Source organism: Peromyscus eremicus, chromosome 14 (assembly GCF_949786415.1).
Source record: "Peromyscus eremicus chromosome 14, PerEre_H2_v1, whole genome shotgun sequence".
Classification (NCBI taxonomy): Eukaryota; Metazoa; Chordata; class Mammalia; order Rodentia; family Cricetidae; genus Peromyscus; species Peromyscus eremicus.
Window position 1 is genome coordinate 56,982,273 of NC_081430.1, and position 26,854 is coordinate 57,009,126.

Consider the following 26,854-nt stretch of genomic DNA (forward strand, 5'->3'; position numbering starts at 1 on the left):
CCCTGCTGTTAGGTCAAAGCTTCTAGAGAAAGTAAGAAAAAGGAAAGAAGGAAGCAAGAGAAAGGGACAGAGGAAGAGAGAGGAGAGATGGAGAAAGGAGGAAGGTAGAAGGAAGGAGGAGGGAAGAAGGAGGAGGGAGGAAGGAGAAAGGAAGAGGGAGGAAGGAGAAAGGAGGAGGAAGGAAGGAAGGAGAGAGAAAGAGGGAGGAAGGAAGGAGGAGGGAGAGGGAGGAAGGATGGAGGAGGAAGGAGGAGGGAGGAAGAAAGGAAGTGAGGAGGGACAAAGGAGGAGGGAGGAAGGAGAGGAGGAAGGGGGAAGGAAGGGAGGGAGGGAGGCCGGCCTCTGTGTTCCCCCTCCTCCCCACTCCCACTTGCTCTCCTCCCCAGCTAGTGCCTGTGTTTTATCTAGATCTCGGGCTGTCGTTGACTTGTCCCCATCAGCTCTGGGTCTGTTCTTGGCTCATTTCTTCCACTTGGCCTCCGTTGGTTAGAGGCCAGCTATCTTCTGGGTCCCCATGAATGTCTCTCTTCAGGAGCTTTTCCACAGCCCCTCACCCCCACCAAATCACTGGCTGTTCCTTCCACAGCCTGGGCTGTGACTGTCCTGGGGCTTGCTGCCCATCACTGGACTAGAATCGCTAGGAACCTTGCTTGTGTGCTGGCTTGGTGCTTGGAACTCTGCAGATTCTGACTTTAAGAGACTTCCATGGTTCAGAGCTCTGTTCTGTACCAGTGGATGCTTGTGTGGCTTCACATGTGGGTGTTCCTGTGTCTGTCAGCAGACACGCTGTCTGGCACAGCCTCTCCTCACCCACAGAGAGCCGATGGCCACTTCTCAGCGGGTCCCACGGGAAGGCTGAGCTGTGCTGGCTGTGCTAAGAGGAAGTGGCATGTCCAGGCTGTAGTCACGTAGTGCCTGCGCTCCATACACGTTCAGAGAGAAAACGAGGGCTGGGCCTTGGCACGCTCCTCCATCAAGCACACTGCTTGGCTCTTAACCAGAACATTGAAGTTTTTTTTTTTTTTTCTTAAATAAGGTATTATCTGCTTTACCTCATCCACTTGCTCACTGAACATACTTTGAGCTCCTGCTGTGTGCCTGGCCTCTCCCTGGTTCACAAGGCTCAAAGAGGCTGTAGGAAATGCCTCTGGCTGTTTTAGCACTGTCTACGCAGATGCTGGCCCAGACCAGAAACCTCTGCGGCAGCTTTAGGGTTACAGTCTCCTACCCCACCCAAGTCCTTATGTTTTCCTCCTTCAGGACAGTGTAAGGCCATGCAGGTTGTCCACTGCACACAGACGCCTGGCCAAAGGATGGCCAGGGTTCCAGTCTCCAAGCAATGCCCATGTGGACTATATATATTATATTATACAAAATATTGATTTCCTTATGACATTTTACACATGTATAGAATGAACTTTGATCATATTTGCTCCATTATCCTCTCTTGTCTCCTCTTCTCCTCCAGAAGATGCCATATGGGCCAGCAGTAGCTCTGTCTCTTTCCCTGCTGTCCCTTACTTGGTATGAGAGGGACCGTGAGCTGTAGAGAGGGTGTGGTGAGGTCCCCTGTCACTTAAAGTGACTTAGAATGGAGAGGCAATAGAGACCCATGTGTGGCCCAGGACCAGGACAGACAGATGTGGCTGGGGAATTATGACCTCTAGGTCACATTATAACCCAAGTGGTGTGAATAGGAAGATGCCCACCAATGCTCAGCTTAGCCAGCTGGCACCCTCCACCAGTGGCTGGCACCCTCCACCAGTGGCTGGCACCCTCCACTGCAGCTCTTTGGGCACATGCATTTGCATTTTAATGTGATTTTCCCCAGCTTAATATCACATCATTAGCATTTCCCATATTGTTAAAAGACTTTTGGACGCTATAATTTTTAACAATTATCCAGTATGCCATGATGTATTTAACCAGTCCTTTGTTGTGGGTATTTGTAATATTTCTGTGTTTTCTTTATTATAACACTGAGGCGAGTGTCTGACTTCCTAGGTGGGGTGCTGGTCAGATGCATGCATGCTCATTAAGTCTGTGTAGCCCACCTCCTTCCAGAGGGCAGCTGCCTGCCTGGGCCCCAATCTTATTCATCACTTCGCTTGTTTGGGGTACTGTGAGGCTTTTGTAGGCCCAGTTCTGTCTGGAGAGGAGCTGGTACACAGAGAAGGGATAGGTAGGGTGACCAAAGAGGGATCTGGGGCCAGGGTCCTGGGAGGAAGTAGGCAGAAACTAAGCTAGGCCAGGGGAGGCTGCCTTCTTTCCCTGGGGTGTCCTGGGTCCGGAGCAGGTCCAGGATGTGAAGCTCCTCCTGCTCATTAGTCCCACAGAATCCTTGGAATTCAGACAGCATGTCAGACAAACACAGAAGTCAGATCTTGGTGTTAGGTCCAATGTATGGAACAATAATAAGCATTGGATGGGGAGATAGAGGGAGCCCTACGATGATAGGGGACTTGCTCCCTGTGTGCTAGTATCGGGAGGTGGGTCTTATAGCCTGCCTGCTTTTGTCTGGGGGCTGCTGTGGTCTCAGTCACACCCAGCAAGCACTAACTGAGCAGCTACTATTGTGGAGTATAGCATGACAGGGTCAGACACAAGTGTCTGGCTACAGATTTGTCATGACTATAGCAAGGCCTCCAGCTGGCTGTGTGGTCCTGGGCAGGATACATAACCTCTCTGAATCAGAGTCCTCATCTGCACAGTGAGGGTGCTAACCTTGACTTTCTAGAATGCCCATGGGGATTGTGGGTAATAGGTATGGCACACAGCAGGTGTTGGTTGCTCAAATGGTCGCAGCAGACCCAGCCCTCTGTGAGCTCACGGTAGTTGAGCTGTCTTCAGTTTGCTAACAGCAGGGTGGATCTGTTCCAGTAGCTGGGTGCACCCTGACCAAAATGCCAAGTATCTGTGCCGTTGGCAAAAGATGATCACCCGGGGCAATGGCACGGCCAGTGCAGGGAATCACAGGCTCCGGCAAATGTTCTCCTGCACCTTTGATTAATTTTTAAAAGGCAAAAGTAAATTAATTATTGCCAAGTAAGCATGGGCACTCAGACTGCATGGAAAAGCCAAGGGGCAGTCTTCTATGTCAGCCATGGAGGGTGTAGCCCAGGGTGGCCCAGGAGCTGTGTGTCAGCCATGGAGGGTGTAGCCCAGGGTGGCCCAGGAGCTGTGTGTCAGCCATGAAAGGTGTAGCCAGGGTGGCCCAGGAGCTGTGTGTCAACCATGGAGGGTGTAGTCCAGGGTGGCCCAGGAGCTGTGTGTCAACCATGGAGGGTGTAGTCCAGGGTGGCCCAGGAGCTGTGTGTCAACCATGGAGGGTGTAGTCCAGGGTGGCCCAGGAGCTGTGTGTCAACCATGGAGGGTGTAATTCAGGGTGGCCCAGGAGCTGTCACTCCACACGCAAGTCTGGCCAGTGACACCCTCACTTTAGAGAAGGTGGGTGGCCCACAGGGGTGGCCATGGTCGGCGTGGGGCCAGGCGTCTCTTTGCATCTGCCTCACACTCCTTCTAAGTCCAAGGCCTCAGGACCTGCTCTCAGGGCAGCCCCTTGGGCTACCCTATGAGGCTCACACCAGGAAGACTATGTGTGAGCCTGGCCTGGCCTTTGTTCTCCTTGCCACACTGAGTGGACAGTGCTGGAGGCCAGTGTCACCATGTCCCCTGTGTTAAGGGGCTGAAAGTCCTTGTCCACTGACTTTTTCAGTCCCCCATTTTCCTTTCTCCCATCATCAGGAAGAAGCTGAGCCCCAGGGTGTGGCCTGTGGGGACCAGAACCCCAGTGCTCATCTGGAAGGCTCAGCTGAGACCTTCACAGTATCTGCAGTCAGCTCCTTCCTCAGAACTGTAGGGATTCACACAGGCCACGCTTCACTGCCAACTGCACTTCTGCCAGAACCCTGTCAGTTCCGTTCCTCCTCATGGGAGTCTGCGAACAAGGGAAGGCCGAGTGGCTATAAAATGGAGGAAGATGGAGGTTCATCTCCACCAGGCCCCGATATCACCATTGAGGAGGAAACTGGTTCCATTGTGTGGTTTGTGGTGATTACACAATGGAGATGACAGATCTCAAAGGGATGAGCTAGTGATTTCATATAGGCACGTGTGGGTTTTAAAGTGTGCATAGGAGTTTTCCAGGTAACAAGTCACATTAGGGTATTTTAGGCCCAACGGTAGTGTCGGGCAAGGATATGTATGTAAGAGAATGCATGGTAAAGGGTTGTGTAGTTAGAGACCACATTGCTTCCATGTGTGTGTGCATGTACATACTTGCATGTGTGCAAGTGCTCGTGTGTGTGTGTGTGTGTGTGTGTGTGTGTGTGTACGTGCTCATTCACAGGAAGGTTAGGAAAGAAAGTCAGGCCAGTGTTTTGAGCTGGGCAGGGCAGGGCCTCCACCCCAGCTATTTGTGGATTGTGACCCAGAGCCAAACACTCTAAAGGGAGCCTTTGGATTTGGGGACCTCCTCACATATCCTAGACTGCTCTCAGCTTGTCCCTGGGGAGCCAGGCAGCTCATCAGTCACACCTAGGTGTGAAGGGGAAGGTGCCCTCCCAGCATATGGTTATTAAAGTGCGCCATCTTTAAGCCTCATTAGGGAGTGTTAAATGCTAATGAATTTAGAGAGGGGTGTCTTGGGGCCTCTGTTTCCTTGGAAACATTTGAGAGCAGGTGCTTTATAATGAGCTGTACCTATTTTAAAAGTGAGCGGTGAGGGCTCTTTGATAGGCCGGCTCTCAGATGCTGATGGGCAAGTGTGCACAGAGCAGCGAGGCCAGTGGAGATGTGCTGCGCTCTCTGGAATAGCATCTCTCTGGTGGTTTCTATAGAAACGGCCGGCACCTAGGTAGGAGAACAGCCAAGCTCCAGGTTTGCTTACACAACACTGGGCACACCCAACCTCCGAAGACTGTGGATCCTGTGGGATGGGGGACAGATGCGCCTTGCCACAGCTGTAACATGCAATGTTAATTGTCTTTTCTCCACCTACTGCCTGATTTCAGCTGTCCCCACCCTGCCTATTATTCAGGCCCAGCTGATGAGAAGTAGAATGAACATTTGTGGAGCTAATTCCTCCCCACAGAGCACTTTAAAGAAACTTTTCATTACTGAAAAATTTAAATATCCACCAAAGTAGAGGAGTTACTTAATGACCCTGCGCAGCCTCACTCCACTCAGTGGCTACGAGCTGGTGACCAGCCTCGTCTGTTCTCATCCCACCCACTCCACAGCAGCCTCCACTCCCCTCCCCTCCCACTGTGTTGTTTAGAAGCAAGTCTCAGACATCCATTTCATTGGCAAATACTTTTTTTTTTTAAGATAAGGACTTCAAAATTATTATAATACCATTATCCCTTCTAAGACTTCAGCAGTAATTCCTTAATACCATCAAATATCCAGTCTGTGCTCAGATTTCCCTGTAGCCTCATAATTTGCCTTAAATAGTTGCCCTGTTCAAATCGGGGCCTAAACATTTGGTTGATAAGTCTCTCCAGTCTTGTTTAATCTGCAGGTTTTCCTTGTAACGTATTTATTGGGTAATAAACTGGTTGCTTGTCCTTTATTTCCCTGAGTTTTGTCCCTTTGGTATCTATCACTCACATATGCCTGTGGTCTTTGCGTGTCTCATGAGCCACTCCGTCCTGCAGCTCCTGGCCCTAGCACACGCACACAGATCACTGGGGGAGATGTGTTATACAGCTCTTCTGCTCCTGCCATCCATCCATACATGATACAAGGATCTCCCCAGCCAGAGCTTTTCTGAATTATCCATGCTCAGCCATCGCCCAGACTATCCAGTGGAAATCTCCAAAATCAACAGTCCATGAATTGGAAGTTGTTGACCATTTGTACCCTGCCATGCTGCCACAGTATCCACACTGTGTATGCCATCTGCCTGCCAGCCACCCTGCTACTGTCTGGGTTTTCAGACAGTCTTTTGTGGCACCCCAGCGGTTGTGTTCACGTCACCATTGTTTACTTAATAATGACCCCTAAACCCAAGAGCAGTGATGTCAGCTGCTCCACGTGTGGAAGAGAAAATATGAGGTGCTTCCCTCAGGCAGGAGGGAAAGTCGTCAGAGGAAAGAAGAGTCATGGTGGAGCCTTGCTGAAAGCCCCGTGTCTGAGTCAGTGTTCTATTGCTGTGAAGAAACACTGTGACCACAGCAACTCTTATAAAGGAAAGCATTTAATTGGGTCTGGCTTACAGCTCAGAAATTTAGTTCATTATCCTCATGGTGGGGAGCATGGCGACACACAGGCAGACATGGTACTAGAGAAGGAGCCAAGATGTCTACATCCGGATCCACAGGCAGCAGGAAGAGAGAACCTCTGGGCCTGGCTTGAGTATTTGAAACTCCAAGGCCAGCCAACCCTCAGTGACACACTTCTAACAAGGCAACACTTCCTAATCCTTGCCAAGTAGTGCAACTCCCTCATTCATGTCCAAGCATTCAAACGTATGAGCCACCATACCCCAGTACATGAATACATTTCAACACACATACATGATCTGCTTAGCTTTTATTATGGTATATTGTTATCATTGTCCCATTTAATTTTCAGTTATTGGTATTAATCTCCTTTTGTACCTAAATTATAAGTTAAATTTCATCCTATATACACACCGGTTTGGATATGATTTGTCCCATAAGGGCTAATGTTCTGAGAATGGCCTTCTGTATGGTGAGATTGGGGACTGGTAGGGGGCAAGACATGAGGTTCTGGAGTGGAGTGGTTAGTATTGAGTCACTGTTCCAGACACAGGTCATGATGTAAGCTCTTATGAGAGTAAATTGCTTGCCATTTCTCTTGTTGTATTTTGTTTTTTTGAGACAGAGGGTCTCTGTGTAGCCCTGGCTGTCCTGGAACTTGGTATGTAGACCAGGCTGGCCTTGAACTCAGAAGAGATCTGCCTGCCTCTGCCTCCTGAGTGCTGGGATTAAAGGCGTGCACAGCCTGAATTTTTTAAAGTTTATGTTGGTATTGGATTTTTTCAGCTGATTCTACTGCATTATGTTTTCCTATATTCTGTTAATGGGTTGTGTTATTAAAAACAGTAACCCTTAGATTTCTGGCATGAGTCCACCTCAGCTGTGATACACCTTCCTTCTTCTATGTGGTTGGGTTCAAGTTGGCAATAAATGGTTAAGGTTCTATATCTATGAGGATTATTAATCTCTATTTTATTTCTTGTCTAGTTTTAGTGTGAGATTAATATTGGACTCAGAAAAGTAAACTGAGACTCATATTTTCTAACTATTCATGTAGCATTGGCTCTAGTTCTGCCTTAGTCCTTGACAGAGCACACCAGCAGGGCCTCTGGAGCTGAGTTTTCTATAGGAAGGTGATAATAATAATAATAATAATAATAATAATAATAATAATAATAATATAATGCCATAACAAAATACAATAATATAATAACATAATACAACACATAACAATATATAATCATATAATACCACACATAGTGATATATAGTACCACACAATGATAATATTATATATAATAATGCAATACATTATATATATATATATATATATATATATATATATATATATATATAACAATGTAAGGTAATACATAATAATGTGGAATTAGTGTAATAAAGGGCTCTTTGGGCATTCTGCCTCTCTCTTGATTATTTTTGGGCCCTTTGCTTTTCAAGGACATTTGGATGTCCTCTAAAATCATCTACTCTTGTCTTACATGTGTCCTCATCCTTCAGTGCCAAAGCAGCACCTCCTTCTGAAAGTATCACCTCTGTTGCAGGACCTGCCTTCGGCATTTTTCATACTCAAGTTTGATGATGGCGAGTCCTCTTCAGTTGTGATGAACGTCTTTATTTGCCATGGCTCTTCCCATGTCCTTAGCTCCCTCTTCATACTGTAGTAGAGGCTTGGTCGACATATCATAAACAGGACATGCTTGGAGTATAAGGGATGTTTCATGAACTTTGACATATATGGACATACATACATACTTCCTTTTTTTCTTTTTCTTTTTTTTTTTTTTTTTTTTTTTTGGTTTTTTGAGTCAAGATTTCTCTGCGTAGCAATCATGACTATCCTGGAACTCACTCTATAGATCAAGTTGGCCTCGAACTCACAGAGATCCACCTGTCTCTGCCTCCCGAGTGCTGGGATTAAAGGCGTGCACCACCACTGCCTGCCCATATATGTATTTTTATGTGTATAACAAAAGGCCTTGCCCTGTAGCGCTAGCTGGCCTAGAACTCTCCATGTAGATCAGATTGGCTTTGAACTTACAGCAATTCTGCCTCTGCCTCTTAAATGCTGGGATTACAGGCATGCACCACCACATTCAGCTACATATATTATAGATATATAGAGTATGTATATGTTTAATATGTATCTCTATAAAATCACACCACATCAAAATAATTAATATATCCATCACCTTCAGAAATTTTTTGGCCCTGTGTTCACTTCTAGAAATTCTATAGTTTGGGGCTTTGTATTAAAGTTGAATACATTTAGTATTAATTTTGCATGGTCAAGGTTGGACGGAGTTTTGAATGTCCAACTCTGGGTGTTCCATATTCCTGTATGTTATGCCTTTCTAACCTGTTTGACTTTACCAGTTGCACCTGTGTGGGTGTGTCTTTGTGCTCTGAGTTCCTTGTCTCCTTGTCTCTCTAAACTGAATTGTTTTTGTACCCTTATAAGGAATCCTGGATCTATCCAGCACATGCTTTGTTCTTTTTCAGTTGTTTTAACTGCTCTGAGTTTATCACATTTACATTTTGATTTTACAATCACTTTGCCAAGTTCTAACAAAATGAGACAAAGTTGACTTGCACTTTGTTATTGTGTCTGTAGGTGGGAGAGAAGTGAGCTCTGAATGTGTGTGAGGTTTCTCATCCAGGAGCACAGTCTTGGATACCTGTCAGGAATGGCTGTGGTGTCCCTGTTCCTGGCCAGGCTTATCCCTGAGTATTTACACTTTTGATGCTATCGTTGTAACTGAGAGCTATGAACTAGTTTTGTAACTAGCTTTTAAAATTTCAATTCATGATTGTTTATTGTTAGAGGAACAATAAGCCTTTGAATAGTCGCCTTGAATCTTGCAGTTCTATTACACTCCTTAGTTCTGGTGTGTTCTTTGGAGATGCTGGCGGGTTTTAAAAAATAGGTAATCATGTCACCTGTAAACAAAGTCAATTTTGGTTGTTCTTTTCCAGCTTAGATGTCATTCACATCTATTAATTGCCTATTTTTATCTGTTTATCTGTTTCCTTGCTTTGGGCCCTGCCTCAGTCATGGATAGCAGAGTTGTCTGGAAGCGGTGAGAGTGGACAACCTTGCCTGGCTCCTGATCCCAGAGGAGCATTCTTCTCCCATTTGCAGGTCACGTTGACTGTGGCTGTCTTGTCAAGGAGCAGTTTAGTTTTAGGACTTTTCCTTTTTTTCTGATTTTCTAAGCTTTTTTTTCAGTTGGGAGTTGTTGGATTTTATCAGATGCCTTTCGGCTTCGATGCAAGTGATTGTGTGATGTGTCGTTGTTTTTGTTGGGTCCATGTGAGCTTTGTCAGTTGATTTTCAGACATTAGAACACCCTGTGGTCATGGCATGAGCCTCAAGTCATGTCTTCCCTTTATGATTTGTGCAACCATCCTGAGGATGTGGATCTCAGGGTTCCTGCATCCACTGTGAGGGTGTGGATCTCAGGGTTCCTGCATCCATCCTGAGGGTGTGGATCTCAGGGTTCCTGCATCCACTGTGAGGGTGTGGATCTCAGGGTTCCTGCATCCATCCTGAGGGTGTGGATCTCAGGGTTCTCACATCATCCTGAGGGTGTGGATCTCAGGGTTCCTGCATCCATCCTGAGGGTGTGGATCTCAGGGTTCCTGCATCCATCCTGAGGGTGTGGATCTCAGGGTTCCTGCGTCCGTCCTGAGGCTGTGGATCTCAGGGTCCTGCATCCACTGTGAGGGTTTGGTGTTGGGGTGGGAGAATGAGCTCAGGAGTGAGCTTCTCATCAGTTTTCTGAAGGAGTTGTTAAAATCAATATATTATTTCTTCTCTAAATATTTGGTAGAGTTAACCAGTGAAGTTAATTTTGCATGAAATTTTCTCTCAAAGGTTTGAAACTTTTAAGTAAAATGTATTTAATAAACCTGTGCTTAATCCAGTTCTATATTTCTCTCTGAGTTACTCTTGGTGTCATTTCTCTTTCAAGATGGCTACCCATTTCATCAAAGTTACCAATGTGGATATAATGTTTGTCTTGATGGCATTTTATATTTGAATAATCCCTAGTGGTGTTTTCCTGTCCTCCACATTTCTGGTGTTGGTAAGTCATTCCCACCCCATCAGTCCAGTTAAAGATTTACACATGTTGTCTTTTCAAAGCAGCACATTTTGATTCCACTTGCTTTTTGTATTTGTTTTGCCTTTTGAAGAAACAGGAATTTCTTTCCTATCCTGTTTAGCCCTTTCTTCCGCCTACTGTGGAATTTTCATTTTCTCTTCTGTTTCTGGTTCTTTTCTGTGGGAGTTGAGGTCATTGCTTGAGACTTTATTCTTTTACGCGATCCGCGCTGTCAATTCCCCTGTAGGCATCCTATCTCGGCTGAACAATGTTGATGCATTGTGTTTTTATTTTCATTCAGTTTGAAACGCTTTCTCATTTCCTTTTGATTTATTCTTGACCTGTGAATTATTTAAAAGTTTGTGTTTAGATTCCAAACACATGAGTTTTCCAAATGCCTTTGTTATTCATCTCTGACTTAATTCCACTGTGGGTACAGGATGTACATTGTATATTTTAGTCCTTTTAAATGGAGGCTTGTCCGATGTTCCAGCACACTCTGTTTCCTTCTGCCTGTGTGCTGTATATTCTACTGTGATTGGATATGGTAGATGTCAAATATCAATTATATCAGCTTGGTTGGCAGTATTGTACAGGTCTTCTAAATCATTTTTGTTTCTCTGTCTTTTCTATAGGAACAGCTGTGGCTGTGATTTGAATGTTAATATTTTTCCAACATTCTTGTGCTGGAACATGAACCCTTAGGTGATTGTGATTGTGATGCTCACTTTTCTTGTTGCTGTGACTTGAGAAGACACTATGTAAGGAAGGGAGGCTTAGGCTTTCATCTGCCTTAGCGTCCAAGTTGGGTAATCCCTCACGGCGGGGAACGTGTGGTGGCCCATCAGATGCATCTGTGGTCAGAAAGCAGAGAACAAACAGGAAGTAGAACAGGCTATGGAATCGCAAGGCTCATCTCCCAGTGACCCACTTCCTCCAGCAAGGTTCCACCTCGTGAAGGTCTACAGGCTTCCCAGACAGCCCCACCTGCTGAGGACCAAGTGTTCACACACAGCCCAGGGACATCTCACATTCAGACAACAGTGATGTATTTAGAGATGGGTCCAGGCTTAGTGGGATGGCTCAGTGGGAAAGGCACTTGCCATACAAGTCTGGCGACCTGAGTGTGGTCCCTGGGACCAATGCGAAGGTGGAAGTAGAGAACCAACTTCACCTGTTGTCCTCTGGCCTCCACATGTGGGTGATGGCTCATGTGCCAACACACAATATAATTCATACTAATAAACTGAAAACTTTTAAACAAGAGATGAGTTCTCTAGAAGGTGATGTGTTAGGAGCTGGGTGCTTTCGGAGTCCTTCACAATTAGGTCATGAAGCTCTGTTCTTTCAAGAGGAGTTATCATCCTTATAAAAGGGCTGACGGGAGGGATATCAGGACCCTTCTGCCCATCCATGTCTCTGGCCTGTGAAGACGGTGTTTGTCCCCTCTGGTTCCCTCTGCCTGGTGAGATGTGGCAGGAAGGCACAGAACCTCACGAGACACCGGATCTGCTGGTGCCTTGACCTTGAGCTTTCCAAGCTGCAGAACTGTGAGAACTAACGTTCTCATCCCACAGTTATCCCACTGAATCCCAGCAAGCTGGCTAACGCTGGTGACTAAGATCCAGATCTGATCTCTTTTCAGTTTTCTCGGTCTCAAGCTCACTGCTTCTATTTGAAGGTCTATACCAGCTGCCTAAGGGCCAGGGCTCTTCTTTTCTGCTATGAACAAAAGCTCCTAAAAAAGAAGCTCCAAGGCCCATTTTAGCACACCAGAGCTTCCTTCAGTGACGGTGGGGAGGTTGGAATGTTGCGGGTCCACAGCCTAATTACGACTTGTCTTGGGTGATCTTTATTCTCCTGCATAGCCATTCCTTGCCCACTCCTGTGTCAGACGTAGTGTCCTGTGACTGACAGATAGAAACCTTTTGGAATGTATTAACTTAACAAAGTTCTAGTTTCTATCAACCAAAAGCCTGAGAGTCATCGGACAACATCCAGTTCTTATATCTGGGATTCTCTGCTTTGTTGTTCTGTTTCTACAAAAACTTTGTGAAACTGCTTCCCATGGGAACGTGGAATCCAGGGTCCCCTAAATCTGTGTTATGGATTTAAAATTTTTTATTGTCATCCTTATTTGGTGTGAGTGTACCTGTGTGTACCACAGTGGAGGTCAAAGGCTGCTTTTGGAAGTCAGTTTTCTCCTCCTGCCTTGTAGGACCCAGAACTTCTGTTCAATTCATCAAGCTTGGTAGCAGGCACCATTACCTAGTGAACTGGGTCACCAACCCTGGGTTGTAGAGTTCTTAATGGCTGGCCTCTTCAGTCATGTGACCTCTTCTCTCTCTCTTTTTTTCCATTTCTCTCTCTCTCTCTCTCTCTCTCTCTCTCTCTCTCTCTCTCTCTCTCTCTCTCTTTCTCTCTTTCTTCTTAATTTCATGTGCATTGGTGTTTTTGCCCTGAGAAGTTTCAGGTCCCCTGAAACTGGAGTTACAGACATTTGTGAGCTGCCATGTGGGTGCTGTGCGTTGAACCCAGGTCCTCTGGAAGAGCAGTCAGCGCTCTTAACCTCCGAGCCATCTCTCCAGCCCCATGACCTCTTTTCTTTAAGGCTCTTATCATATGTAGACTTTCAGCTTCACCACTCTGTGATACATCGTTATTGTTTTTTGGTGGAGAAAGCTATTTTAAAAAATTTGACAGTGAAACATGTTGTTGGTTTTCCTGATATGCCGTGTTCTCTCAGGTTTGTCTAGTGGAACCAGGAGAGTTGTCCATGTGGCTCCCTTCGCCTTGTCAGCTTGTGGTCATGGTTAGTTTTGTGCCTCTGTGATCAAAACCCACATTGAGAAACCACTCAAGGGAGAGCAGGTTCATTTTGGCTCAGCTTCTGAAGTTCCGTCTGGCATGGCGGAGAGAGTGGGGCAAAGCTCACAGCAGTGGATTGGATGGTAGAGGCTCCTTATCATAGCAGGCTAGGAGCAGGGAGACTGGAACCCGGGGCCAGACTTGAACCTCAAAGGCCCACCCCTGGTGACCCGTTCCTAAAGGTCCCATGGGCTTCTTAAATAGCACCACTGGCAGGGAGATAAGCACTTAAACCATGAGCCTGTGGGAGACCTTGAGGTTCAAGCCCTAGGGGAAACTACCCGATGATTTGTGTATTGTGAGGTTTTCACCCTCAGGTTAGTGGGCACGTGCATGGTCTGTCCCGTAGAAGCCTTTAGGGTTCTTGGCCTGTTCCTATCTGGTAGCTGATGCCATGGGCTTGTGTAGTTTCCCTACATGAAGAATGACCTGGTCATGGTTTGGCTTACCTGTCAGGAAGATCCCCAGGTATAACAGGGCTCACCTCTGCCTGGCCACACTGGCCATCTTTGCTCTGCACACTAAATCAGCCTTTAGGTGTGCGTTTGCTGCATAAGCTGACGCCTCCATATCTGCAAATGTCCCTCTTATTCACAGTGCCTTTTCCCCGTATTAACTCAGCCACTCTGGCTTTCATTTGATTAACTGTAATATGGTGTGATTTTCAAACATTCACTTACAGTCTATCTGTTTCATTTTATTTAAAGTGGCTTTTCTGGTGATGATCCCATTGAGACTTTTTTTATTTTTACTTATTTATTTTTGAAACAGAATCTGGCCTCAGCCTTCTAGATCTGAGCAACCCTCCTTCCTCAGCCTCCTAAGCAGGTTGGGCTGGAGGTGGCTGGTACTACATCTTGCTTTGCTGGGTCTTCGGGGGGAAAAAAAAAATAAATCCAATTTGATAGTTTTTAGCTGGTGATTAAGTAATTGACATGCAAAGTGATTATTGATGCGGTTAAAATGGGCCCTACCATTTATTGTTTCCCATTTGTCTTGTTTTTCTCTCCTCCTCCTCCTCTCCTGTCTTCTTTGGGTTAATATGAACATTTTCTCTTGTGTGGTGTGCTGTACTTGGGTGAGTGTCCCTACGGCTCATACAAAGTGCCTTCCTCCCTTCCCCTGCACCTTCAGGAAGTCCACTGACAAGACAGTTAGGCTCAATGTGTTTTTACTTTGGAATGGTAATTTGATCAGTGGGTGGGCTTGCTTAGGCCAATAGTGTCCACTGTATGGTTTTAACTTATTCTACGTGCTTTGCTTTCCACGCTGATCTTTCGGTAGCTGCTCATTGGACTTCCTAGGCCACCTGCTGCTGTATGCTTTTCTCTAGGGAGTTACCTTCTGAGTTTAATCCAGAGCTTTTTTTTTTTTTTTTTTTTTTTTTTCAATGTGTAGATGGTAGGCATGGGAGAAGGGACCCTTGTGGGCTTGGCTTGCTCCATCTCGTGTTAACATTGTTTTAGTCCTTTAAAATCAGTGTTTTTTTTCATGGCTCATGGCTGAGATGCTCCCACCCACCATGCCCCATGTAGATTTCCTCTGCAATGCCATGTCTGCCAACCGTACTGTCGGACATGTTGTTTGCGTGGTCCTCCTCCACCGAATGTGTGCTACAGAGTCAGATCAGTTCTTGACTAAAGTCCTGGCCCGTCACCTGCTGCTCTGGCCAGCCTTTCTGGGTTTAGGGGCCACAGTCTGTTCTCTGGTGGTGTTCACCTCTCTGCCCTCTCTGGGAACAGGGTGAGGCAATACTGTTTGTTTGTTTGTTTGTTTGTTTGTTTGGTTTTTTTGGACAGGGTTTCTCTGTGCAGCCCTGGCTGTCCTGGAACTAGCTCTGCATATCAGGTTGGTCTTGAACTCACAGATTCCCTGCCTCCAAGCCCAGCAGTATTTTTATTGTTAAGACAAAATATATCATCTATACTGACTGCAAATGTAAGGGTGCAGGCTTTTTCTTTTACTTCATCTTTATTTTAAACTTTTCTTATGGGAATTTTTTTACTTCCATTTACCTTGACACTTTTCTTTTTGGTATTAGCAGTAGATGGCTGAGAAGTGCTCTAACCTTCTTGTAGGTTTTTTTTTCCCTTTTTCTTTTTTCGGTTCACAATATACATCCACTTAGGACCTACCGTCAGATTGCTGATTTTCCATTAATAATGTGTATTCAACTAAGGAGCCACCATTAAATTACCATGCTTTAAACTCTCTTAAAAGCAATCCTATTTGTGTGGTTAACCTACCAAATCAATACTTGGTTAATTTGATTTGCTTAATTATGCCTTCACATTTTAAAAATTGCTTTTTAAGTTAATTTTGTAGTATAATTTAATTTAATAAAATATGTCCATGAATCTAGAGAAAAGGTTGGCAACCAGAGCATACAGGCCCCATCTGGCCTGTGACCTGTTTTTATATGGCCCCTGGTCTAAAAGTGGGTTTTATGCCTGTAATCAACTCTAATATGCACACACACACACACACATACACACACACACACACACACAGCAACAGTGATTATATATAGTTCATAAAACCTACACTATTTATCGTCTGGCTCTTTGACAAAAAAAAATCCACGATTCTTATTTGTGGGTAAAATCTACAAAATAAAATCTTTTTAAAAAGTTTTTTTTTAAACTTGTGTGTATGTGTATGTATGTATGCGTGTATGTATGTATGTATACCACATGTATACAGATGCCAAGGGAGGCCAGGTGAGGATGTTGGAGCCCCTGGAGCTGGAGTTACAGAAAGTTGTGAGCTGATGTCGGTGCTGAGAACTGCACCCAGGTCCTCAGGAAGAGCAGTAAGTGCTCTTAATCACTGAGCTAGTTCTCCATCCCCCAGAGAAAGAATCAGATTCTACCGGCAACCCCATCTCCCCAATGCCGTCCCTCTCTCCCTCTACAGGTAAAGCATACTTACTTATTTTTATTTGAAGCTTAACTTGCCATTGTTTGTTTATCAAGCAGGACCTTAAATTTCAAATGCTGGCTTTAAACTTGGTGTGTAGCTAAGGATGACTTTGAACTTCAGATCCTCTTGTCTGGACCTCCCAAGTGCTGAAATTGCAAATGTGCTCTGCCATACCCGACTGTTCCTAATGACTTAAACACTAGCCTACATATCTGCCTGTCACCCTCTGCTCACTTTCTGTTCACCTTTGCTCTGAACATGGAGCCCTGGTGATGGCTTTAGCAAGACAGGCTCCCTGGTGTTGTGACGAGCGCGTGTGCGCGCGCGCGGCAGTACCCACGTCCTCACTGTGCTTCTTGTAGTGTATGTGGGGCTATTTCTGGTTCTTCACTGTCTTTGACATCGTGCTGACATCTTGGCGCTTTGCCGGCGGCGCAGCTCTGTGACCAGTTCTTAGACGGGGTGGGGGTGTGGGTGGGTGGGCTGGGCTGTGGGCTGCTGTACACCAGCCCATCTGTAGTGTCGCTTGGCTCCTTCTCGCCGAGTTTGTGCGTTTCTGCCAGCAGCCATAGCTGTCCAGCACCCTGACACCACCCAACAGAAGCACTGTCAAACTCCGGGAGTTTGCTCATTTAATAGGCAAGGGATGACATTTAAGTTTGCTTAAATTGCTCTTGTTGTGAGCAAGGTCGAAGCCATTTCCCTGTTGATGAGCTGCGTCCTCTTGCCGTCTTCTGTGGAACTCAGGCTTTCTTGTCTTGTCGCAGAAGCTTCTGGTGCTGCAGATGGTGACCTTCGCATCTAATACAAGTTGCAAATGCCTCTCCCGCTTGGCTCTCCTTTACTCGTCTATTATTTATCTGCTCTTTTTCTGCCTGCGAGGGAGGTGTGTTAGTTACTCTCTCACTTGGTCAGCAGTACTGGCTTCCTTCTCAGTGCTCCCGGCCCCGGAGCTGTAGCTGGGAAGTTCCCCAAGGCCTGGCCCACAGAGGAGTCCAGCCATGTGGTCTTTTCATATTTGTATAGTTTCCTTTCTTTTCTCAATGTAAAAATTTTAGTTGCTTCTTTAATGCTACAGACACTTTGATGATCATGTGGCTGTCTCCTTTTACCCATGTTACCTTAAATCTTAGAGAGAAGCATTGCACACATGCTCTAGAGCTGGCATGTATACACTGTCACATTCTTACACTTGAAGAAGCCCATATGCCTGGTATCAGGGAAATGGAACAGTCTGGGAGCAGATACCTGGGCCAGGGCCAGAACCTCACTGTAGCAGCTCCCACAATCTGAGAGAGCCAGGGGCCCAGAGAGGCAGAGCTGCGCCTTTGTCAGCATTAACAGTACAGTGGAGTCCAGGCTGATTGGCCACAGGTGGTCTTCATTATCCATTTATGGCACGAGCTGTCCTCTACTTTCCCCAAGGCCAGACTTCTCCAGTGGGCCTGCGGTTGCCAGTGAAGGCTCTCTTCCTTGGCTCCAGTCCTGGGTTAGGGTGTACCAGCTGCCAGAGTACTAATCAAGGTTGCCGTAAAACTCACCAGCCAGTTGCACAAATGGCGTGTCAGCTCTACAGAGCATGTCACAGCGGGAAGGAAAGTCTGTCATGTTTGGTGATGAGCACTCAAAAGGCCAACCTCCTGCCCACAGCTGTGCTTCATTGGCAGGGTTTGTCCATCACACGGCATGTTTCCCATCCATTTGCTTTTTTGATGCCCTAATGAACTGGGCTATTTCTAGCCATTCTGAGAAGATGTAGTCCTTTTGTTCTGGTAAAGTTTACTTGGGAGGTACAGCTGCAGGTAGTTCGGTCATAGGTAGCTGATAGCCTCTGGGTATGTCTTTCTGAGAGAAGGCACTTCTGGGATGTTGTCATGACTCAGCAAACACAGGGAGAGCCCCCAGGTGCCTTCATCATTTCCTGGCCTAGGCCTTGCATAACCCAAGGAAGCTGCAGAGTACATGATGTTAAGGCCATGTGTACCCAAGGCACACATGGTGCCTACTAACTGCTCTTTACGAACTGGAGGGCTCTGACTTGTATTTGCTGGAGAGAAGTATACAAGCCAATTCCAGAGATATGTCCAGAGATGAGTGTTGGGCTAGACCCACTTCTCACTGTGCATTTAATCTCCTTCCTGGCTGTCTCTTGATGGCCTGGCAGCCTGGCTTGTGGTTGATGGAGAGAGGTATAGAAGGAAGAGTAGATGTGTCCTAATATGGCCACGGACATGCAAAATGATGCATGAGAAGGGCTTTAAGGGTGGTGGGATTGAACTGCTTAGGACAGTGGTTTTCAACCTGTGGATTTCAACCGCTTTGGGGGTCGAGCAATCCTTTCACAGGGGTCACCTAAGACCATTAGAAAACAGATATTTACATTACAATTCATAACAGTAGCAACATTACAATTATGAAGTAGCAATGAAAATAATTATATGATTGGAGGTCACCACAGCATGAGGAGCTGTATTAAAGGGTTGCAGCATTAGGAAGCCTGAGAACCTCTGGCTTAGGGGATGAGCAGAGCCAGTGAAGAGATTCCCAGAGTCAAGGTGAGCCCTCTGTTTGCTCCAGACCCCTCTGCCCATCAGGAAACCACATCAGCTGCAGAGGCCAGCACCTCACTTGAACACTGGATGTTGTGTAAACTTGTAGGAGCAGATGTTGGGGACTGGGATATGTCCTGTCCTCTCCTGGGTCCTAGATGCTGCCTCAGCTTCTGACCTATCCAGGGTATATCTCAGCAGCAGTGTGGACCCTGCTTGGAGCTCTTCCCTGCTACCCTATGAAGCTGTGACTTTGAATCCTGGTGTTGGGGGATGGCATGCAAGAAAACAGGCAGCTCCTGTTGCCTGAGGAGCTGCTGCAAACATCTGCCTGCCTTCATGAGTCTGCAGGGCTGGCCTCTCCTCTTTAGGGCTTGGGGGAAGGCACCCTGATGCCACCTTAGTAGAAGGCTCTTTCTAAAGAGGCCAAGTCATTTGTTGCCCATGTTTGTCCCTAGGAACTTACAGAGACAGGAACTAGCCAGCAGATAACCCAGTTGTGGGCTCCAGAGTAGCAACTGGGATGGGAGAGGCTTGGCAGCAGATGACCTGAGAACTGTGTGTCTGCTATAGCCACATGGTGGCACCCAGGGAGCTGATAACCCCCGTGGACAGTCCCAGGGGGCAGCTGGAGTCCTGGCTGTGCTAGCCATCCAGACAGCACTGAGTGTCTTCTCAGTAGTGCAGTTGGCATCATGCCATGCGAGAACTCATTCAGCATAGTTGCTCTGAGTCCTTGTGTTGGGCCCCAGAACATAAAACATGTCTTTAAAAGTAAAATACATTCTGCCTGGCTGTGGTGTGCACGCCTTTAATCCCAGCACTCAGGAGGCAGAGGCAGGTGGATCTCTGAGTCTGAGGCCAGCCTGGGCTACAGAGCGAGATCCAGAAAATAAACAAAAAAGCAAAATACCTCCTGAGATCTGAGATTCTGATGTTATTTTCTCTCTCCAAGAATGCTTGCTCCCTGTGTGATCCTTATTCATCCAGAGACAGTAAATAGTCCAGGCTTTGTATCTGTGGCACCTTCAGGCCCTCTCAGAAGTATAACACCATTATCACTGGATGTCACTCTTCCTTTCAGTACCTAGGGCAAGGTGGGAACCCCGTCCCTAATGCGCTTTCATTGTATTCAGCTGCTGTGGAGGGACCCTGCCATCTCAGGAAACAACTGCATCTCACTGGACCCACCCATGCACCGACAGGGGTGGGATGGGCATAACCAGAGGTCAGCTTGCCTCTGGGAGGCCATTTATTCCCAAAGCAATGGACATTGGCCAGCTGAGGTTGGAAAGTCCTAGGAAACTGCATGTGTGTGTGGCCGAGTACCTTTTTATTAACCCTGCCCATGCCTGGTACTTGGTAACTCTCCTTGGCTCTCCCTAGGTGGGCACCTGCCCCATACTCCCAGGACCACCATGGTGACTAGTGCCCATCCTTGCAGGTGGTGAGAGGCTACAAGGCAACCATCCAGCAGACCCTGGACATCCTCTTCCTCCAAGAAGGATCTGAGTTCCTGAGCAGCACCGATGCATCCACTCGGGACTCTGCTGACCGAACCATTATTGCCTGGGATTTCCGGACCGCTGCCAAAATCTCCAACCAAATTTTCCATGTGAGAAGCCCTGTGTAGAGCTGTTCTCGGTGTCAGCCGTGGGGGATATTCCTGTAGCCCTGGGTTGGAGCCCTGGACCCCTCTCTGTCTGGGGGAGGAGGAGATGAGCTATTTGGAATATGTAGGATAGGGGTAGGCATAGGTTAGGCCCAGGACTGCTGCACACAGTGATGGCCTCTGTAGACTACCCTTTCTGGTTCAACCACCCATGGTGGCAATAATACTCACTTCATAGAGTACCAAGAACTACAGAAAGAAAATGCTTATAAAGATCTAACACAGCATCAGACACAGAGAGTCCTCCATAATGGTTTAACTATTGTTACCAACCCACCACCATCATCATTACTGACATCACGATCGTTGTGATCACCACCACCACCACCACCTTTACCACCAACATCACCATCACTGTGATCCCCATCATTATCACTTCTGCCACTACCACCACCGCTGTGGTCACCACCATTACCACATTGTCATGATCAGCGTCACCTTCTCTACCACCACCACCACCACCACCACCACCACCACCACCACCACCACCACCGTTACCATCACTATAATCATTACCTCCACTGCCATCACCACCATCACTATAATCATTACCTCCACTGCCATCACCACCATCACTGATCACCACCACCACCATCTCCACCATGTCAACATTACTGTAGTCCTCACCACCACCATCTCCACCACTGTCACCACCACCATTTCCACCACCGTCATCTCTACCACCGTCACCATCACTGTAGTCACCACCAAAACCACCTGCATCACTGTTGAGGTGATGGTCACAACCGTCACCATCTTTTGGTAATGGTAAGCTATTACTGGTCTCTTGAGTGTCCTGCCCCTGGTCTTAGTTGTGACCATGAGAACATCTAGACCTTCTCCTTCCTGCCTTGTCCTTCTGCTCAGTGGGTTCTGAGTGGACCTGAGCGAGCCGACTTTCAGACTGCCTCAGAGAGCCTGGCAGAGATGAGGTGCAAGGCAGGTGAGTGTGCTGCTGGCCACCGTCTACCTCTACTCTGCTTCCACGTGCTCAGGGACAAGTGAGTGCTTTGCTGAAATGCCTCACCAGGATGCTGGCTCATCACCTGCTATTCCAGTGGGCATCGTGATCCAGCCGCTCCCAGAGAGCTGTTGGCTCTGCTGGGATACTTTCAAGATGGTGGCTTAGGGACGGTCTTAGAGCTGGGTGTGGTAGCACATGCCTTTCATCTCAGCATTCAGGAGGCAGAGGCAGGCCAATCTTTTTGAGTTTGGGACCAGCCTGGTCTACATATTAAGTTCCAGGTCAGCCAGGGTTACAAAGTGAGACCCTGTCTCAAATATATATATATAAATGAGGACCTCCTTCAGCACCCTGCGGAAGGGACATAGTGTGTTGACACTGAGTTAACACACTGAGCTCCACCTCAGACTGCAGAGCAGCAGAATAGGACAGTTGCATTGTTTTAAAGCTCTGAGTATGTAGGAACTTGTTAGAACAACAGCAACCCATACAGACCCCCCAAGCCAAGGCTCAGGAAAAGGGGACAAACCCCAGGAGCAGAGTGCAGCCTGGGTGGCGATCTGTGGGAGGCAGAAACTCCACCGTGGCAGCCTTCATCCCTCTGTGGTCCTGCTTTCTCAGGAGAGGTACACCTGTCCCAGCCTTGCCTTGCATCCGAGGGAGCCTGTGTTCCTGGCACAAACCAATGGCAACTACCTGGCTCTCTTCTCCTCTGTGTGGCCCTATCGGATGAGCAGACGGCGACGCTATGAAGGGCACAAGGTACCCCCCATCTTTGTTACTTAGGTCAGATGCTCACCATTGGTCCCCAAGCTTCCACCCATGCATCACCAGGACTCCAGGGCACATGGACCCTCTGGGCACTCTGCTCTTAAGTGGATGACTGCTGACTGTGTATGTGAGGGTCCATTCAGGGTCCAGGCCACATGCCCAGCCACAGGCAGGAGAACATGTCAGTTCCCATGTCATGGGGTAGGAACAGGAGCAGGGTAGGACAGACTTGGGAGTCATTTCTCTATGTACCCCTTTCCTGCCTGAGGCCCACTTTGCTGGGCTGGAAGAGGCTGGGGACTCACTGACTGCTTGGTGCCAAACCTCAGCTCTGCAGAAGCTACTGCATCTGGGTTCCATTACCCGGACATTGTGGTTAGATGCTGTCATCTATGAAGTTTACACTCTAGTGCTGTACAACTGGGCTACAATAAAATAAAATAAAATACACATACTGTTTTAAGTAAGTTTACATTTGTGTTGGGCATTCACGTACTCGAGACCAGCAGCCATGGGCCATAGGTTTGATGTGACTGTTGGGACTAGTGGCCTTGGGATACCAGGCCACCCCACCATCCTGTAGCCTCACAGTCGTAGCTTAACCTTTGGCCTTGGGGTCACTAGGTGTAAAGCCAACCCCGTGCTTGGCTGCTTCTTGGCCTCAGCTCATTCTTTGTAGTGTGGGGTCCTAGCTACCGCCTCACCAGTTGCCGGCTCTGTCTTTCTCCACAGGTGGAAGGCTATGCTGTGGGCTGTGAGTGCTCCCCATGTGGTGACCTGCTGGTGACAGGCAGCGCTGATGGCCGGGTTCTGATGTTCAGCTTCCGCACTGCCAGCCGGGCCTGCACACTACAAGGGCATGCTCAGGCCTGCCTTGGCACCACCTACCACCCCGTGCTGCCTTCGGTCCTTGGCACCTGCTCCTGGGGAGGAGACATCAAGATCTGGCACTAACTGGCAACTGCGACCCTGCCCCTGGGTGGCTGACACTGAAGTTGACTGGAGGTTAGGCCAGTGTGGGGGGCTGCCCAGCTGCCTGGTGAGCCTCAGTGACTCGTCTGTAAAATGGGGCTGAGAAGCTGTCTCAGGGTGTAAGGACTGCATTAGTAATGGCTTTAGCCAAGTGCCTGGTGAGCCTGTTACCTTCATCCTGCAGGTAGGGGGGCTTGAGGTGGGATTGTCACCTGCTGGTCCTGAGAGTGTTATCCTTGGGACATTGGGGCTCCGGGTCTTCGATCTGCCCAGGAACTCTGTGCAGGAACTCCACAGGGCCCTGCCACTCACCTGCTCCCTACTAGACACCAAAGCCATGCTTCTGCTTCTCCCTGGTCACCTCTCTGGTCCTCTACCCCGCTGCTTGCCCACGGCCAGGTGGGAATCTGTGCTGGCCACAGCTATGTGTCTATCTTGGAAGGGGTGATGAGGAGAAGCAGGGACCCAAAAGCACCTTCAGGAACTGACTGGGCTGGGTTGCGAAGTGTGGTGGTTTGAATAAAAAAATATGGCTCCCAAAGGCTTGTATATTTCACCAGAGAGTGAAACTGTTTGAAAGGATTAGGAAGATTCAGAGGTGTGGCCTTGTGGAGGAAGTGTGTCACTGAGGATGGACTTTGAGGTTTCAAAAGCCCGTGTTAGGCCCAGTCTCTCCCCCCTACTCTGTCTCTGTCTCTGTCTCTCTGTCTCTGTGTCTCTGTCTCTCTCTGTCTCCCTCTCTGCCTTCAGATCAGGATGTAGGACTCTCAGCTACTGCTCCAGCACCATCTCTGCTGCCTACCTGCTGCCGTGCTCCCCACCATGATGTTAATAACCTCTGAAACTGTAAGCAAGCCCCAATTAAATGCTTTCTTTCATAAGAGTTGCCTTGGTCATGGTGTCTCTACACAGCAATAGAACAATGACTAAGACAGGAAGCCTAGCTCCTTAGGGACCTGGGCGGGCCCATGAGTCTCAAACACTACCAGAATTGTAACTGAGAGATTGCCTGATGGCCCAGGGAGGCCTGGGACTTGGCAGAGTGGTGTATGATTTCACACCTTACCCCATTCTACAGTCTAGTCCCAGGCAAGACCTGCCTCCTTCCCTCTGCCCCAGTTCCTCACCTGGGAGGCCAGAAATCAAGAGAGCAGCCTGCAGATGTGTTGGGGGGCTGGAAGAGTGTTGGCCATAGTGAGCCCAAGTCTGAGGTTAAAGGTGGCTCAGGGATGCTGTGTAAGGACGTTTATTTTAGTGTCCAAGGCACTGAGGGGCCATTCCCACCAGGGTAAAGCAGGTCAGGGCCCTAGGCTGAGGCTTGTCCTAAAGCCCCAAAGTCCTTGCTGCCACAATAGGTCAGCTCAGTTTCTCTCTCCCCAGGCTGCCTCCTCTGTGCTTGGGTGCCTCTGGGCCCTTGTACCTACTATCCTGGCCCTAGGTTACTGACTTCCCCCATAAGCATACCCTCTTCCTCATTCAGGGAGCTACAGGGAAGCAACAGAGCCTCCTTCTCTCAAGCACTGGCTTCCACCCTGTGCTATCCTGTGTGACTAACACTCAGGTATGGAGTAAGCTCCCTGGGCAGAGCTCTGTGTCCTGCTGTGCCCTGGCACATAAGCATGCAATGAATAACTGCTGTGTAGCCTGTCGGGACCAGATTCGAACTCCACCTCTGTGCTACCTTCGTTACTGTGTGGCCTCAGGCAAGCTGTGTGCTCACTCATTGTCTCAGTTTCACCCCCAGAAGAGCATCATGGGGCCTGCGAGCAGTGGGTGCTCAGGATGCTTGGATCTGTGGCTGCCTGTGGAGCTGAGCCTGTTCAGGTGGATCCTGGGGCAGGTCCCATTCTGAGGTCATGAGTGGCAGGCCAAGGGCTGCTGTCCCTCCTGCTTTCAGGGTCTTGGCAAGGTCCAGACTTAGTCCTGGCAGAGGATGCTGGCAGGAGGCTGCTTCCTTCCTTCCCACTTGACAAACTCTTGGGAGCTTTAGCTCAGCTGGCTTCTGTCTCAAGCCCTACTAGACTAGGACTCCTTGCCCAGGCAGATGGGGAGCTGTGATCAGTATCTCCCAGCGTGAGCCAGAGGACTGAGGTGCTCCCTGAAGAACTCAGGGCCCCTGATGGTGTCTTCTTGAGTGTCTCCCCAGTTGCAGGCCTGAATTAACTAGAACGTGGTAGGCCCAGCCTCTCGCAGTGCCCCCCACCCCCACAGCTGCCATCCCAAGGTTTCTCCCTACCCCGGGGTATCTTCTGATTACTGTCCCTACTGCAGGGTTGGCATCACCACTGACTAGCTCTGGTCATCAGGATTTTCCAGGAGGGCTAGCGGGTGGTTTTAGAAGACTTCCCTGTCTACCGCAGTGCCCAGCCCCCTTCTGCCCATGGAGCCCTGATCAAACTCTGGGCCTGCCCCCTGATGCTGTGGGATTTGGCTTCTCTGAACCTCTGCTTTCTCAGGTCCACAGTGGGCCTGTAGGGACGAGGGTAGAGGAAAGAGTTCTACAGACTGTCGCCCTGTTGGTATTACCAGGACAGACAGACACCGTTTGCATCTTCCATGCTCTAACTCAGGTCCAGGGGACCAGTCAGGGGTCTCAGGGAGTCCCATTGTGGTTGTTTCCTGGTGCCATCCCTACCGTTTGGTTTGTCCCTGTAGGAGCTGGTGCCCCGTGATTCTGGGCAGGAGGGCAGGTGTGTGTCCCCTGCTTCCTCTGCTTTCTTGAAATGTCTTCCTCCAAAGAACATTCAGGAAGACTGACTTTGATCCCAGCTGAGGTGTCGGGAGTTCACCATTTGCAATTTAAAAATAGGAAAGCTAAATTTGGAAAGCACAGAGCAGGATGAACCTGGAGTGTGGGTTCTCCCTCCACCCACCCTCCCGGGCCCAACTCACCCCATCCCGCTTTCGCATCTGCACCCTGCAACATCAGATCAGAGGTACCCTGGGAGGAAAGCAGCCCTGTGTGGAGATGCCTCCACAGGCTGTATCTGCTGCTGGCTCGTTCACCGAGTCAGGTTGTGACTGTCATCTGAGTGGCACTAGCATGCAGCCCCCCACAGCGCGTGGCCATGACCCCCAGTGGCCTACTGAGGAGGCCTCTGTTCCAAGGGCAAGAGGCATGCTGGGACCACCCATCCGTGAAGCCTGTACCCTTGGCACATTTTACTGCCTCCCCAAATGGCTCTCTATATTCCCCCAACCCAGCTGGACTCCATACAGGAGTTTGTCAACTGTCTAGAAGGCCTCAGGAAAGGGCCAGTGTCCTTAGGCTACAGAAGGGAAGTTTAGCCCTACCTCTGGTGATAGCCAGCCAGTGGGATCCTAACCACATACTGACCGCCCATTGGGACTCAAGGGGCGGGGCATGGACAGTTTGCAGGGGTTGAGCACACAGATGGGCATCTTTAAAGACTAGGCAGGGTCTGAGTGGACACCAGAGAGGGTGGTCTGTGGATGAGGGGGCCCCTACCAGGGCTCACCTGGTGACATGGGTATATGGGTACTGCCAGGAGCACCTGTCCTCTGTGGTATAGGCACAGAGCATCTAGAACTGGTAGCTCCGGGCTGAGCCTGTCAGGGAGGCACCTGGAAGCACTGACTGTTTTGGAATGCTCTAGCTCTCATTTTCCTAGGCCTTTGCTGGAGTTACCTGGTAAACTATCCATTCCTCAACAGCCATGTTGAACCTCTCCTGACCCCGTCTCCCCTCTCCTCTAGAACAGGGGGAACTTGCCCTGATTTGGATTCTAAGAGGCCCTTGAAGCTCTGAGCCTTGTGCTACATCTGCCT

At 48.4% G+C, this 26,854-nt stretch overlaps 1 protein-coding gene across 3 annotated transcripts in view; it reads left to right on the plus strand.

Annotated features, from left to right (window-relative positions):
* Window positions 1-23,221, plus strand: part of Wdr25 (WD repeat domain 25) — a 133,408-nt gene extending 110,187 nt beyond the window's left edge. For all 3 annotated transcript variants that reach the window (XM_059279904.1, XM_059279902.1, XM_059279903.1), the window contains exons 5-7: window positions 20,131-20,301; window positions 21,944-22,084; window positions 22,826-23,221. In XM_059279904.1, coding sequence (XP_059135887.1) covers window positions 20,131-20,301; window positions 21,944-22,084; window positions 22,826-23,047 — 534 coding nt within the window. In that variant the 3' untranslated portion in view covers window positions 23,048-23,221. The remainder of the gene's footprint in view (window positions 1-20,130; window positions 20,302-21,943; window positions 22,085-22,825) is intronic.
* Window positions 23,222-26,854: the final 3,633 nt, after the last annotated feature.